This window comes from Coloeus monedula (genome assembly GCF_965178545.1).
Source record: "Coloeus monedula genome assembly, chromosome: 2".
NCBI classification, from domain to species: Eukaryota; Metazoa; Chordata; class Aves; order Passeriformes; family Corvidae; genus Coloeus; species Coloeus monedula.
Genome location: NC_138782.1, coordinates 97,715,724 through 97,729,899, shown reverse-complemented (window position 1 = coordinate 97,729,899; position 14,176 = coordinate 97,715,724). Strand labels below are relative to the sequence as shown.

Genomic DNA, 14,176 nt, shown 5'->3' with positions numbered 1-14,176 from the left:
AATAATTAAAACACTCAAATATTATCCAGCAATATATGCAGATAGAAACTTAAACTATGAATATACAACAGTTGATCTAATTAGCATGCTCCAGTTAGTACCCTGAGTGGGAATAACCAATAGTGAGTTTGAGTGAGTCCCAAAGAAATATGGTGCTAGGGAAAAATAATGATGAAAGTATAACCCTAATCATTGCTATCATTACACCTGCTTCAATGGGGAGACCACTAGTAGAAAAATATTGGTGTGGACAAGTAACACCATGTTTTCTGGCTGACTAATGGGGAGAATTTCTCCTTCATGTTCCTTTCAGTGTTCACAATACATCATCAGCCACAGACCCTTCTCCTAAAAAGCTGCTCAGGCAAGCCTTAACATCCTTAGTGCAGTAACAGTGTAGCTTGCTAAACTTGAGGTTAACATCTCCATAACTTTTCACTCATTATTTTGCCTGTTTTGGTATTGAAACAGTAAGGTAACTAGAAGTGAAATGAAACGCTTAGACGGGGTTCTTCAGTTTATGGAAAACGTTCAAGGAGCACTCCTGCTCTTCTAATTGTTACTTTCAGTTACTGAACAGTGAATAGTCTCAATGTTTTGCAGCATCTTTTGTACAAAACTAATTTTGACAAGATTATTATCTAATCATTTTCATCATATGTGCCCATAAGGAACTATTGAAAATAGTATCAAGTGTTTTCCTTTACCCTTAAGGTGAACTAATTAACATGGAAATTAACAGAAAATGATACCATATGTTAATAAAAAACCCCTCTTTGTAGCTGCAGGTCTATACAACCTATTAAAATGGAAAAAAATTCAGTACATGCATGCATACTAAGAGATATCAGGTATTTTTTAATACAATTAATCAACTTCAGAAGGTACTGAACATCACACAGTCAAAAAGATTAAAGATGTTTCTGTTGCAAGGGTTCTCATTACTTTGAGACAGAAGCAACACAAATGAGGCTAGGGTAACTTAGATAATTTTTTTTAGTTAAATTTCCACAATTCTATACATCCTCTTAATTTCCACAATCACATACAATATATCTGTTCTGTTGTTTTAGTTACATACTAATGTTGACTTAGATCTGTGAAGATTCTCAATGAGGCACAAAAACAAGTTTTATAACTACCCCAAAAAAGTCTGAGGATATTAACAATAGTTTTCAAATAGTATCCGATATGATAAAGGTTAGCATAATGTAAAATTTAAGACCTCTCAAATATGATAGAAATTTGTATCTTCTATTGACCTCCAGCAAAAAGTATTAGAACAATAACCTTCATTTTTACTTGCAAGTATTTTTAGTTATTTTGTAGGTATTTGCAAATCCATGTCTTCATTAACCATTAATTGACAATAGAGACAGTATCAAAACTCTAAGTTTCTGAAAGGACTAAATGTCTATTTGAAATTAATTTGTTGGGGTACAATGAAGTAAGTTACAGCATAAGTTTAAAACAGTTAATTTAGCTCATACCTTGATAAACAGCTTTGAATCCTGGTGAGCCAATGCTGTCATCAGATTGTAAGTGAAGCCACATCTGGTTGCTCATGCTCACAATAAGATCAGGAACACTAGATCCAGTGAGTCTGTATGTAGGATAAATGGCAAAGTCATTTGTAGAGGCATAAATTACTACTACTACTACTACTACTACCACCACCACTACCACAAAACACAGCCTTTTAAGCTATTCACATCCTACTGTTCTGATCAGCTGTTTTTTGATAAAATTATCTATTCTATATGAAATAGAACAGTGTGAAGTAATAGAAAAAAATATTTTAAATGACTGCACTCACCGATGATTAAACACTTCTCATAAAGCTCTTCCTATCTAAAGCTTCCATTAAGTAGTTAAGTAAGCTGTAAAAGATGTGAGTGACTGTATGTATTAATTAATTTTCACCTGTTTAGATGAGTATTGCTTTTCTGCAAGGCTTTCTAAAAGTGAAGGAAATTTCTTTACATGCCTTACAGCCTATGTGTCCAGAACTTACTACAATCACATCTACTCCATTCAGATAACTCACAATGACCTCTCAGATTTCAGGGAAACTACAATTTCTCACACAGTAATGTGTGATAGCTATATATGGATAAGTACAGTTCAGTATACAACACATATAAGGCAAACAGATGAATCCCACCATAAAACTTAAGCACTTTTCAGTAATATCCCTTATACATCTGTAATTCTGGTATCAAAAAGTTGTGCATCAAAAAGAACCATTAATAAAAAGGTTGCTTCTTAACAGTGAAAAACTGGTGCATAATCAGGTTCTAGTCCTGAACAACCATACAGATCCTGGTGATAGCTATACAGTTTTACAAAAAGTAGTGGGAAAAGTCACCCATAAAAAGTAGCTGTAGAATCTCACTAGCTAAACCACTATCAGATACAAACCAAAAAATTCTGTCTTTCTTCCAATCCTCAGCCTTGATGATATGAAACAAATAGGCATGAGATAAGTAAAACTAATAATGTGCCAAATCAAGATAGGATGTCCCAGAAGCAGAATTTCTCAAGAAAACAGTGTATGGATTATTCCACAAACATTATTTAAATATAATAAACCAGATGTTTATACTATTACAATTTAAATGCAAAAACATAAAAGGAGAGGCTGAGCAGAAACAAGGTAAAAACTGAGGAACCATTAGAGAAGTTACAGGAATTCTCTCTGTCTCCCATCAAGGTTACGAACAAGAAACTGTATATCCCATGTCTACAATAATTTGGGTTCTTACTCTGATGTATTGAAAATAAAATTAAAAAACACAAAACCCACACGAGCAAATAGTCTTAATAATTACTACTGAACGTCCACCTGGAACGGCTGCTACAATGGCTGAGTTTGCTCTAATACGGTCTATAAGATTTCTGGTTATGACCTGTTAATAAGTAGTTGATTATTATGATACTATAGATGCAGAAAAGGAGGAAAAAAATGAAATCCATTATAGCTCAGCATATGCGGGCACACAAACAGTGCTTAGCTTGGATAAGTAAGGAAATCAAGAAACAGTGATATGTAGCTAGGGTGTTCAGTTTGACCTGTGTAAGAATGAAAATAAAGCAGCTGCTTACCTTAGCTGTTTAATGAAAACTGAGCAGCTTATCAAACTAATTAGGAACTGTACAGGTTCAAGGAGATGCTAGGTATAGTCAGAATACTGAATATTCTCTTGCTGATAAAATAATGATTGTTAATAAAGTTGTGACATTCATTTAAATGAATAATATAAGTAGTTTAGGAAAGGAAGATACCTCCCCAGACAATGGATAACATAAAAAAAAGTAGTTTAGGAGATGCCTGCAGAAATACATATATGAAGAAAGGAAATGTAAAGATTACACTGAAAGACAACTGGAAACTTGTGTTTTTCCTGCAAAAATTTCTCAGTGGCTATTCAGATGTGTAAACCTACTGCATTACCAGCTAACAACTGTTTAAATGGGTCTCTTTATACTCAGTAATCTGATTAATGTATGAGACCTACACTGATAATTTCTGAACACAGGTAAGATGAACCCTGAAATTCTAAGTCTTTATGAGTAGGATGGAATACTTTTAATCTATATAAATGTCTCTATAGCATGCGGGGAAAAAAAATAAGAAAAATAAATTTGAAAAAAAAAACAAATAAAAAGCTGCAACTGAATAGGTAAACTCATCAAATAGGCAGAGTCATCTCGCTTCAAAATGCCAGTGCTCTATCCATAGATGGTAGATATGAACCAGCCAAAATACAATTGCTTCCTCAGATTCATATCTAGGGGTATAGGAAAAGGGCCAAGACCCTCCAAAAAATGAAAAAAGCCAAAAGCAGAAATCAATAAAAAGCAGAGCGGTTTGTTTTGTGGTGGTGGTGGTTTTTTGTTTGGTGGGGGCTTTTGGTGTGTTTTTGTTTGTTTGCTTGCTTTGGTTTTGTTTGGGTTTTTTGTTTTGTTTGCTGGTTTGGTTGGGTTATTGTTGTTGGGTTTGTTTTATTTTATTTTATTCCTTGAGAATACCTCCATATATAGAAGAACATCCTTCAACTAGGATGGCAGATAGGGCAGAGCAAATGTTTAGGGAATGTAGGTCTGTCTTCCAACACATGCTGTTGCTGACTCTGAGTTTGTCCCAGTCTGTTCTCATCTTAAGATCAGATCATCTGCAAGTTCAAGAACAGAGATTGCAGACCAGCCATTCAGGCAGATTGGCTGATGCTAACCTTGTTTTATGTCAAGATGAACGGAGGTTCACCTCCACATGAAGGAATTTAAAAATGTTGAGGCAAACTTAAGCTAAGCTTCTCACTACTCTGAACAGGTCACAGATCAGAAAAGGAAACTGTTAAGATAAAGCAATTTTTTTTGGCACAGTCTGCTCTCTGCTTAGCTAGCCACAAGAAGCCAGATCCAAGCTATTAAAAATGGCCTTCAGGACCAGAAATACTGGTTTTTACCAGTTATGAAAGGGTAGGTTGTTTTCCAATCCCCCAGTAAGTTTCCAAGCTTTGCATGAATAGATGAAAAGGATAAAGGTTTACTAAAAAGCATGTTACTACCATGGATGCTTTTACTGTGTAGTGAAATAGATAACATAAGCAATTCAGTTTGAATCATTAATGTACAGTTTCTTCTTTGTATGCCAGGGAAAAAAAAACTAACAGTTTTCTGTACAGGAAAAGTTAAAAGATTCATGGTTTAAGGGAGTAACTTAAAAAATTAAGCTTTAATGTAAGTGCTGCAAGAAAAATATAAATCATAGCATTTGGAGGCAAAGCAGACTTTCTAAAGCAATGAGTTAGTTTAATATACAAGAATTTAAAAACAGAAAACAGGACATTGCAGGAAACATTCTGACTGATAAACTTCACATATGTTGATCACTAATGAATTGTTTTGAAAGGGTAGTCACTGGTTCTAGCCAAACTGTTAAAAATAAGAAATAACTGCTTTCAAAACCTTATAACCTAAACATATTTAGATTACTATTAAGTATGTTGTGTTACTGTTTTCCAGAGATAAACATCTCAGCACACATAATCGATGAAGACTACTAAATTTTCCAACAAGTAAGGATTACAGATGAATCAATTGTTAAAAAAATCTTACAATTTATGGGAATATCCCCCTTTACTTAATTAAGATGTTGATGATTAGATTTTTTTTAAAGTTTACTATAAATACTAAAATGAAATAATTTAATAAATTAAAACCCAACAGATCCTTAATCAATATGCCAACTAGACTGTCAAAGAAATGTGTAAAATTGATTTGAAATAATCAAAGTATATTGGGTTTTGTATGATCTCAGTGCTATCTTTCATGAACTTAAAATACTTTTTCTAATTATTTTCCCAATTTTGTCCTAAAAAATAGAGATGGAGAGTCTACGCTTTTTTTTTTCTCCTTTTTAAACATCAGTATTCCTTCCTACTCCCCTCGAGCTGTAGTGCTACAGCTTTGAGGTTATGCAGATAATTGCTAATGGATGAGAGTCTGGACATTCTGGAAAGCTTGTGCTAGGACAGATCATTTATATATTGTGAATCTCAACTCCCTCAATCTTCTTTCCATAAAGTATTTAAAGGTCCCCTATTTACTGACCTGCCTTTAGCCAGTTCCAATGTTCACAGGATGACTGGGTTATAAATATCCTGGCACTACTGAACTCATTGTTAAGTTCGAGTTTGTTTACAGTATAATGTTTGTTTGCAATGTTTAAACTTACAAAAAAGCACCCAATAAAGAGGTAGCTACTACCCTGAGGGGTTTAGCACCTGAGAACTGGAAACTTTTGCATAGAGCTGAGGCTTATATGTTGAGACATGACAATTTTATGACAAGCTGAAAGATTAAAATACTTAGAATTAGATTTTAATTTAAAAAGATATTTTAACATATTATGTTCAAATTAAATCATAAAGCTACAAAGTTTTAGAATCAAATGCATGAGATTCTACAGTGATATTCAGCAGAATTTCTGCAGAAATTCTGGCATTTAGTCTGCCAACAGATGCTTGAAGAGTGTAAGAAATACGTTTTTTTTTTTTTTTCAGATATCGTGAGAAATTTAGAAATTAAATCTAGCCAGAAAAGTCTTTGCTGTAAGCTCCTTTGCCGTCCTGGGATGAATAAGAAACTGCAAGGTGCTGTTCAAAGCTCATTAAATGTAACAGATGTTACTAAAACCAAGTAAGAAAGATAAGAAAATCACTCTGACATTTAGTTATGAACTTTCTCATGATAATGTACTCTACAAGTGGACCTAGCATTTTATGAGGGATGTTACTTTGCATTTATGGAAGACTCTTCTGAAAAGTAAGTGAAATGGCACATATCTGTGATGCTGTTTAAATATAACAATTTCTTAATGCATGATGAAATCCAGTTTTTTATAACTTCAAGAACACCGTCGCAATAGAAATTCAGATTCATTATTAATTATTGTGAGACTATAGTTTCATCTTTGGACCTTCCTGTATTTCCAGTGTATTTCAATTATTAATCATTTAGTTTCTCAAATGATTTTCAGAGTAATGCTAATTTTACAACCCAAAAGGCAGATAAATTTATTCGCATAGGCCTCTCTTTCATCAAACATACAATTTACAATAAAGATAGTAGGGACAACACGATCACTGTACTGTAATCCTAAGTGAAAGGCTGTGGAGTGATAGGGATAAAACAGTTTCTATTTTAGTCAAAAAATATACTGAAGAAATGGTTAGAAGTAAAGTGTGTCTCTAGTGAGAACATTGTACTAGTTCCAGAAATGCCAGTGATGTATTCAGAAGTGGATGTCTGCCATGGGATCTTTAAAATATTATTAAAGTGAAAAGAAGTTATAGGAGGTGAGGTGATGTTATTATGGGGTGCTGTCTTCTTAAGATGATAAAAAATAACAATTAATATGAGCAAATAATATTTTAGATTTTTTTAAATTTTATTTTTTGTGCAGTCATGGAAAATAAATGTGCAGTAAGTAATCACAGGCTAAACAGCTTCAAATGGAAAGGTATAAAAAAGAATATGACACGTAATTTTAAAAAGGCAAATTTTGACATATGAAGTATGCACAGTGTAGCAAACAGAATTAACAGTTTGGGATAGCAAATTTACTACTTAAAGACTTGACTCTTAAGGACTTTTGCGATCCCTATGAGCAAAAATGTATCCCAATTCAAAATAAAAAAATGCAAACCCTTTTGTCATAGTTACAAGTAGTTAAATCAACATCACCAGAAGGACTGTTGCATTATACAATTGGTCTGAAAAATACAAGAAAAAATAAACTTAGACATGGAAATCCATTCCCAGTTCATATTTTTTCTTGTTAGTATAATATATAAGCTCTCAAAACAGGTTTGGTGGTTTGTGGGTTTTTTTATTCGGTTGGCTAGTTTTTTCATTTTTGTTTTTTCTTTTTCAGATACTCAGAATATAGAATTCAATTTACTCAGTAGCAGCTACTTGGTAATGAAAGCCAAGAAACACAAGCATTGAACAAATAATTCAGTAATTTTCTGTCATACTTTTAAGCCAAATTAATCTAGGTGTTTTGTAAGAACTTTGATATCATGGTTCAGAAATTAGCAATTAATAAATGTATACATTCATAAACCAATACATATATAAATTATTGTCCTCAGATTTGTCCCTGCAAAATATTTTAATTAATTTAAAATAAAATGTGTGGGTGTTAAGAGCACTCATTTGCTATGATTACGGAAACATGGCAATTATTTATATGGATTAAAACTTCCTTAAAATATAAAATTACAATGATTCTTTGTATCAAATGTGTTCAATACTGTCTTTATCCAATAGATTTTTATGCAATGTCAAGTAATGTTATTAAGACATAAAGGCTGCTAGTTTCTCTGATTTAGTCATGGATAATTTATCAAATCTGTAATTTTGTTTTGTGTTTGGTGAGCAGGATTCATGTGAGAACTTAACCCACTAAAAGGTATAGCCAAAATATCTTGTTAACTGCAAGCTCTCATTATGTAGTAAGAAAAAATGAGCATATGCAACAAAAATGATATGGTTAAGGTAGATGAGATTAACTATTCTGTACAGATTCTTTCAATTAGTCCAGACAGTATTGAAGAGCTGTATATTAGGAGTAGCTATCTAGTCTGGAATTTTCCTTCAAATTTATCTAAGTTCTAACACTTTAAATATATTACATTATATTATAGTATCCCATAAAGCGTGTTCAAATTTACTGAAATGTGGACTATATCCTTTCATGAAAATTTTATACACAAATCCAATTTTAAATACACAAATTTTTGAATTAATCCATACCTTATTTATTTTACACTCTTTGCTGAAATCCAAGACTTTTATTTTTTATTCCCCTAATGGCTTGTGAATACAATTAGATATATACAGGTAGTTCTTGTTTTTTAAATGAAGCTTTTTTTTTTTCTTTTAAAGAAATCAATTTGCAGTTTTTAGTCCCTGATATTAAAGCCTATAAAGACGCTGCCAAGGATTTGGAATGAACTTGGTAATGAACAATTTTCTTTGACAGTACTTGAATTTTACACTTACATTCATTATCAAATTCCATACATTAAAATTGCAAATTTAAGTAGATATATCCTGACCTGGAAGAAACAACATGATAGCAAATTTCCAAGGAAAATTTTTGAAGTTCTGTACTTACACATATAACACTGTTCTGGTATCACCAACTTTCCCAGCATCTCCAACAGTAAGAGTATCATAGCCTCTTTCCAGTTCAAACTCTTCAAAAGCAAGCTTTATGACCTATTAAAATTAAATAACTCAGTTACTTCAAAACATACCCACATGCTATCTAACCTGCTCCATTCTTGAATTATTTGCCTACCATAAATCAAGTCATGAGGCAATAATTATTTCAGTTAGACTTTTATTCTTGAAAGATACCTAGAAAGAGCAGAAGTGTAGAAACTTCAGTGTCTTCTAATACTTAGGAGCAAAGTCACTGCCATAATGCTTTAGAGGTATTGTATATTAAAGATGCCAGTCACCACTAACTGGTGATAATTGTTCATTATTGTAGTGAGAAATCTTTTTTCTCTTTTATAACTGTACTAGCTATATAAAAATTGTATAGCTAGTATTGGAAGTATATTAAAACATTCTTATCTGTTGAATTCTACAATAACAAGGTAGCACATATGAACTACCAATTCATAAAAAGATGGAGGAGGCCGATGCACAGAAATTCAAAAGCACAAATTTCCTTGCATAAATTACTAACATTAAGCAGCAATTTCACACAATGTCTAGTCATGAATTTCCAAGAAAATGATAAATTTATCTCTCAGAATTCTTTCAAAAGGTATTTATGAAACTGCAATTTTTTAAGATAAAGTATAAAAATGGACTTAGCTTTGTATAAAAGAACACTTCTAAAACAAGCAATTTTAAAGTTCAGTATTGGTGAGTAGTTGCAGCTGATATATATGTATACATATATCAAGACATTGTACCTTTTTTTAAATGTGATACAAAGTTTTCTGCAAACAACTTGACATGAAAGTGCAGATAGTCAGTGATTTTCCACAAAATTATTCATTTTATCTTTATACTAACTTTTGCAGATATTCCTGGGTATGCTTTCAGACAACATCAGCCATTGCATGTAATGCAGTTAATTTTTTTTTTCTGTTTTGTGGATAAAAACAACATTTGGGTCAGATTTGAGCTTTCAGCACAAGCCTTATTATGCTGCTTTTTTGGCAGCAACACATGAAAAAACTGTTTTCCATCCACTTAAGTTTATTACATTGTGAACATCAAGGCAGAATTAATCTCACTCAAATTTTAGCCCTGTAAAAAGCAGCATCCAAGCTAAGTTACTTGTTTAAATTTTCTCAGTATTAAAAAAGAAAGCCAGCCCATCTCATTTCTGTATTGGAACTGGAAAGCCTAGTACAATGAACTTTAGAGAGGAACTTGCACTACTTGAATAGGTGATCTTTAAATTGTACTATGTTGCTTCTGCTTGTAACCCAAAGAAAATCCAACGGGCAGATAAAATCCACAGCCTTTCCTTCATCCACTAGGTGGGTCACCTAAAAGGAGATCAGGTTGGATCTGCCTTTCCTAAAGCCCTGCTGGCTGGGTCTCATGCCTTGGTTGTCCATTGTTTCAATAATCATAAGAATTTCAGGCAATATGCTGCAGATAAAAGAATATACATTTTCATCTGCTCCTGATGTACCTTCTAGTATTCCTAGATTATATCAGTGGTTAACATGCAAAATTTCATTACTAAAAAAAGACTAATAAAGCTAAAATGAAGGAAAAAAATGTAGAAGCACAAAAGGAGAGCTGTTCCAGGGAAGAAAAATAACTGTAAGACTTTTAATGCAACTATTATTTCATATGGAGAAGGAAACCTGATACAATATTTTGTGAAAATATATGGTAATGTATTATTTAAAAAATATATTTGGTTAGACTCACAAAGTCTTGTACACTACAATTAAAAAAATATATGAATTTTCACCTCTTTAATAATAAAATAAGCTAGGGGGAAAAAAAGTAATTGGATACAAACCATAAATGAAAATTTAAAGCTTCTGGCTAAGCAGATAGAAAATATCACAAGAAACATTCCTTTATGGGAGATACATTGTGAAGATATATTACACACTATTAAACAAAATCTTGTTATCTTCGTTTCCATGATAATTGCTATTCTATGCTAACACATAAAATCTTTTGCAAAACCATCAAATGGCTTGAGAGATAAGAGGTCTAACTTAAATTTCTTTAATCTGACTCATAAAAACTAAATTTTACCATGTAAACAGTAAGCACCCAGTCTAATCATTGTTCTTTTCACAGTCAGTGGACAGAAAATGGCACTTTTCTGTCATAAAATCTGAGTTGGAAAGAACCCACAAGGATCATTAAGTCCAGTTCCTGGCCCTGCACAAGGGATACCTGAGAGTCACACCGTGTGCCTGATACCATTGCACAAATGCTTCTTGAACTCCTTCAGGCTTTGTGCTGTGACCACTTCCCTGGGGAGCCTGTTCCAGTGCCCAACCACCCTCTGCTTGAAAAACCTTTTCCTAATATCCAACGTAAACCTCCCCTGATACAGCTTCAGGCCATTCCCTCAGGTCCTGTCACTGGTCACCACAGAGAGGAGATCAGTGCCTGCCCCTCCTCTTCCCCTCACAGGGAAGCTGTAACTGCAATGGGGTCTCTCCCCTCAGTCTCCTCCAGACTGGACAGACCAAGTGACCTCAGCCGCTCCTCATACAGCTTCCCCTCAAGGCCCTTTACCATCTTTGCTGCCCTCCTTTGGATGCTCTCCATCTCTAGTTCAATGTCCTTTTTATTTTGCAGTGCCCAAAACACCCCCCAGAACTCGAGGGGAGGGTGCCCCAGTGCAGAGCAGAGTGGGACAATCCCCTCCCTTGCCCGGCTGGTGCTGCTGTGCCCGATGCCCCCTGGGACACAGTTGGCCCTCCTGGCTCCAGGGCACTGCTGACTCATGTTCAACTTGCCATTGACCAGGACCCCCAGGTCCCTTTCCACAGCTCAGTTTCCAGTTTCTCATCTGTACATACAATCAGGATTGCTCCAACCCAGGCAAAGAATCCAGCAACTGCCATTCCTATGGCAAGTTGAACTTCATATGGTTGGTGATTGCCCAATTCTTTAATTTGTCCAGGACTCTCTGCAGGGCCTCTGTGACTTTGAGGAAGTCAGCAGCTCCTCCCAGTTTTGTATCATCTGCAAATCTGCTCAGTATCCCTTCCAGTCCTGCATCCATGTCATTTATGACGATATGGGAGAGAACTGGGCTAAGAATGGAGTCCTGTGGAACTCCACTAGTGACAGGTCCCCAGTCTGATGTCACCCTAGCCACTCTCACCCCTTGTGCCCGACCCATGAGCCAGTTGCTCACCCATGACATGATGTGTTTATCCAGCTGTGTGCTGGACATTGTGTCCAGAAGGATCCTGTGAGAGACAGTATCACAAGATTTACTGAAATCCAAAAAGATCACATCAACTGGCTTCTCTTGATCAACTAGGTGGGTTATCCTATCGTAAAAGGAAATTAAGTATGTCAAGCAGGACTTTTCCCTCATAAAGGACTGCTGGCTGTGACCAATGACTGCATTGTCCTTCAAGATTTTTCAGTGTTTTTCAATAATTCCCAGAATAATCTTCTCCAAAATTTTACCAAGCACTGAAGTGAGACTGACACAAGTCATATTACCTGCCTTAAGGTGGAGCAAACTTCCATTTAGAATTACTGTTTCTAATGAGTGTATGTGAATTCTGATGACTATGGAAGACTAGTATTTACACACATATATTTGATTAAAATTAGTTTTTCTGTAGATAAAGCTTTGAATCATCAGAAGAATTTTTAAGATTTTTCAGATGGCAGGGGTTTGTCTGTTGTCTTATTTTTGAGGAAGAATGCAAGACAGTTTTGTATGGATATAGATGTGAATTCAGCATGGGAAAAACTTATGAGGATTTAATAATATCCCAATACCCCAAAATAAATCACATATGTGGTTAAACAATATTGATTTATATACCAAGGGAGTAAAATAGCAGCTCTGAGGTGCTTATCCAGATTCAATTTTGTTTTGCAATCAAAAATTCCAGTAGTACTAATTTGATCATCACCATTTATATATACTTAATATGAACTGATTAAATGAAGACAAGAATTAATTTTCATTTAGAAAAACTGGAAACACAAAAATTGCTTCCAAACATATTATATTTATTTCTGGATGATCAGTTACATTTTTCTTACAGAAGAATGATCCTATTTGCTTTCTGAAAGGTATGAGACAAAATTCCCTTATAAGCAATTCAGAATGATTACTTGTTATTAGATAGACTGTGAAAACAAGAAAAAGTTTAAAAATATGAGACACCTAAGGAAGTACCTATATGAAAACTCTGCAAGTGAATTTCTTGTCATAATTACTTTTTCATTTGAAACATTTTCCTTTATCCTAGATACTCCCATAGTTTATATTTCTGCTGGCATAATTGCCATTGCAAGTGATGGATAAAGTCAGCACCAGAGTTGTAGGAAACGCCTGTATGGACATTCTGCCCGGAAGAAGCAATAGGGCACATGGCAATGCTACATCTCTAAAACATCTACTAATAGGACCTATTTTATTATTTTTTATATATCTTATAAATGTATGCATTAAGTTGAGTAAATAGAAAGTAAAATTAAGAGCAGTGAATTTTGTTTTAAGATGCAAGAAGCAATGAGAACTCCACATAAGAGATCTGTTATGTTTACAAGCAGATCAAGCAAACAACTTCAAAACAGCATAAATGTACTGGTAGAAATGTGTCTTATTCCCTGCTCCCCCCAAAAAAAACCAAACCAACCCAACCCAAACTGAACAAAAAAAACCCAAACTAAAATAAAACAAAAAAAAAAAAAAACCACAACAACAACGAAAAAAAAAACAACCCAGGGCCTGCTTGAAGGAACATCTCTTAAAGATAAGAAAATGAAGTGAGATTTGTTGCCTGAGTAAAACCACAGTATCATACATTAAGATCAGGGAAATAGTCCTGAGCATCCATGATTAGAAATTTTAAAATAATAAATAGAAAATCTGTTAGTTCTAAAGGCTTTTTATGAAAGCTGTTTGCAGCTGTCATAGGTTATTCCATCTCATTGACATACTAACTTCAAATGTAACAGTATTTTCCTATTTTGCATCTTCTCCCTGCTGCTGCTATGTAAAAATTGAAAGTAACACGAGCATTCAAAATTTTTTTACTCTGTCATTTCTTTTATGGACATCTCATACTTAAAGGGATTTGAAAGCAAAAGAAAGCATTGCTATAGACACAAACATGGAAATACTGCTGTAGTCTTTCAGATTCCTAAATCTTTTTAAAAATTTTTAGAAGAATGGAGATGATTCTTAAAGTTGACATTTAAACCACAGTTTGGAGCATCTATTTCACTTAAAGAACAACAGAATACAGAAGCAATGTCAAAAGATGTTACCAGTATTAGAGAACACATAGAAGAATCCAGTATTCCTTAAAACATTCAAAATTCTGCTCTTTCCCTAGCAAACCTGTCCTACAGTGATATCTCCTGAAGTTTTAAGAGCCACTGTAAATATGGTCAAAAT

The 14,176-nt window shown here is 34.0% G+C and overlaps 1 protein-coding gene across 1 annotated transcript in view; it reads right to left on the bottom strand.

Moving 5' to 3' along the window:
• CSMD1 (CUB and Sushi multiple domains 1) overlaps positions 1–14,176 on the bottom strand; it is a gene marked incomplete at both ends in the record, with an annotated part of 1,098,128 nt that overhangs the window by 282,736 nt on the left and 801,216 nt on the right. The window contains 2 exons of the mRNA XM_082276664.1: positions 1,491–1,603; positions 8,690–8,793. Of these exons, the coding sequence (XP_082132790.1) occupies positions 1,491–1,603; positions 8,690–8,793 (217 nt within the window). The remainder of the gene's footprint in view (positions 1–1,490; positions 1,604–8,689; positions 8,794–14,176) is intronic.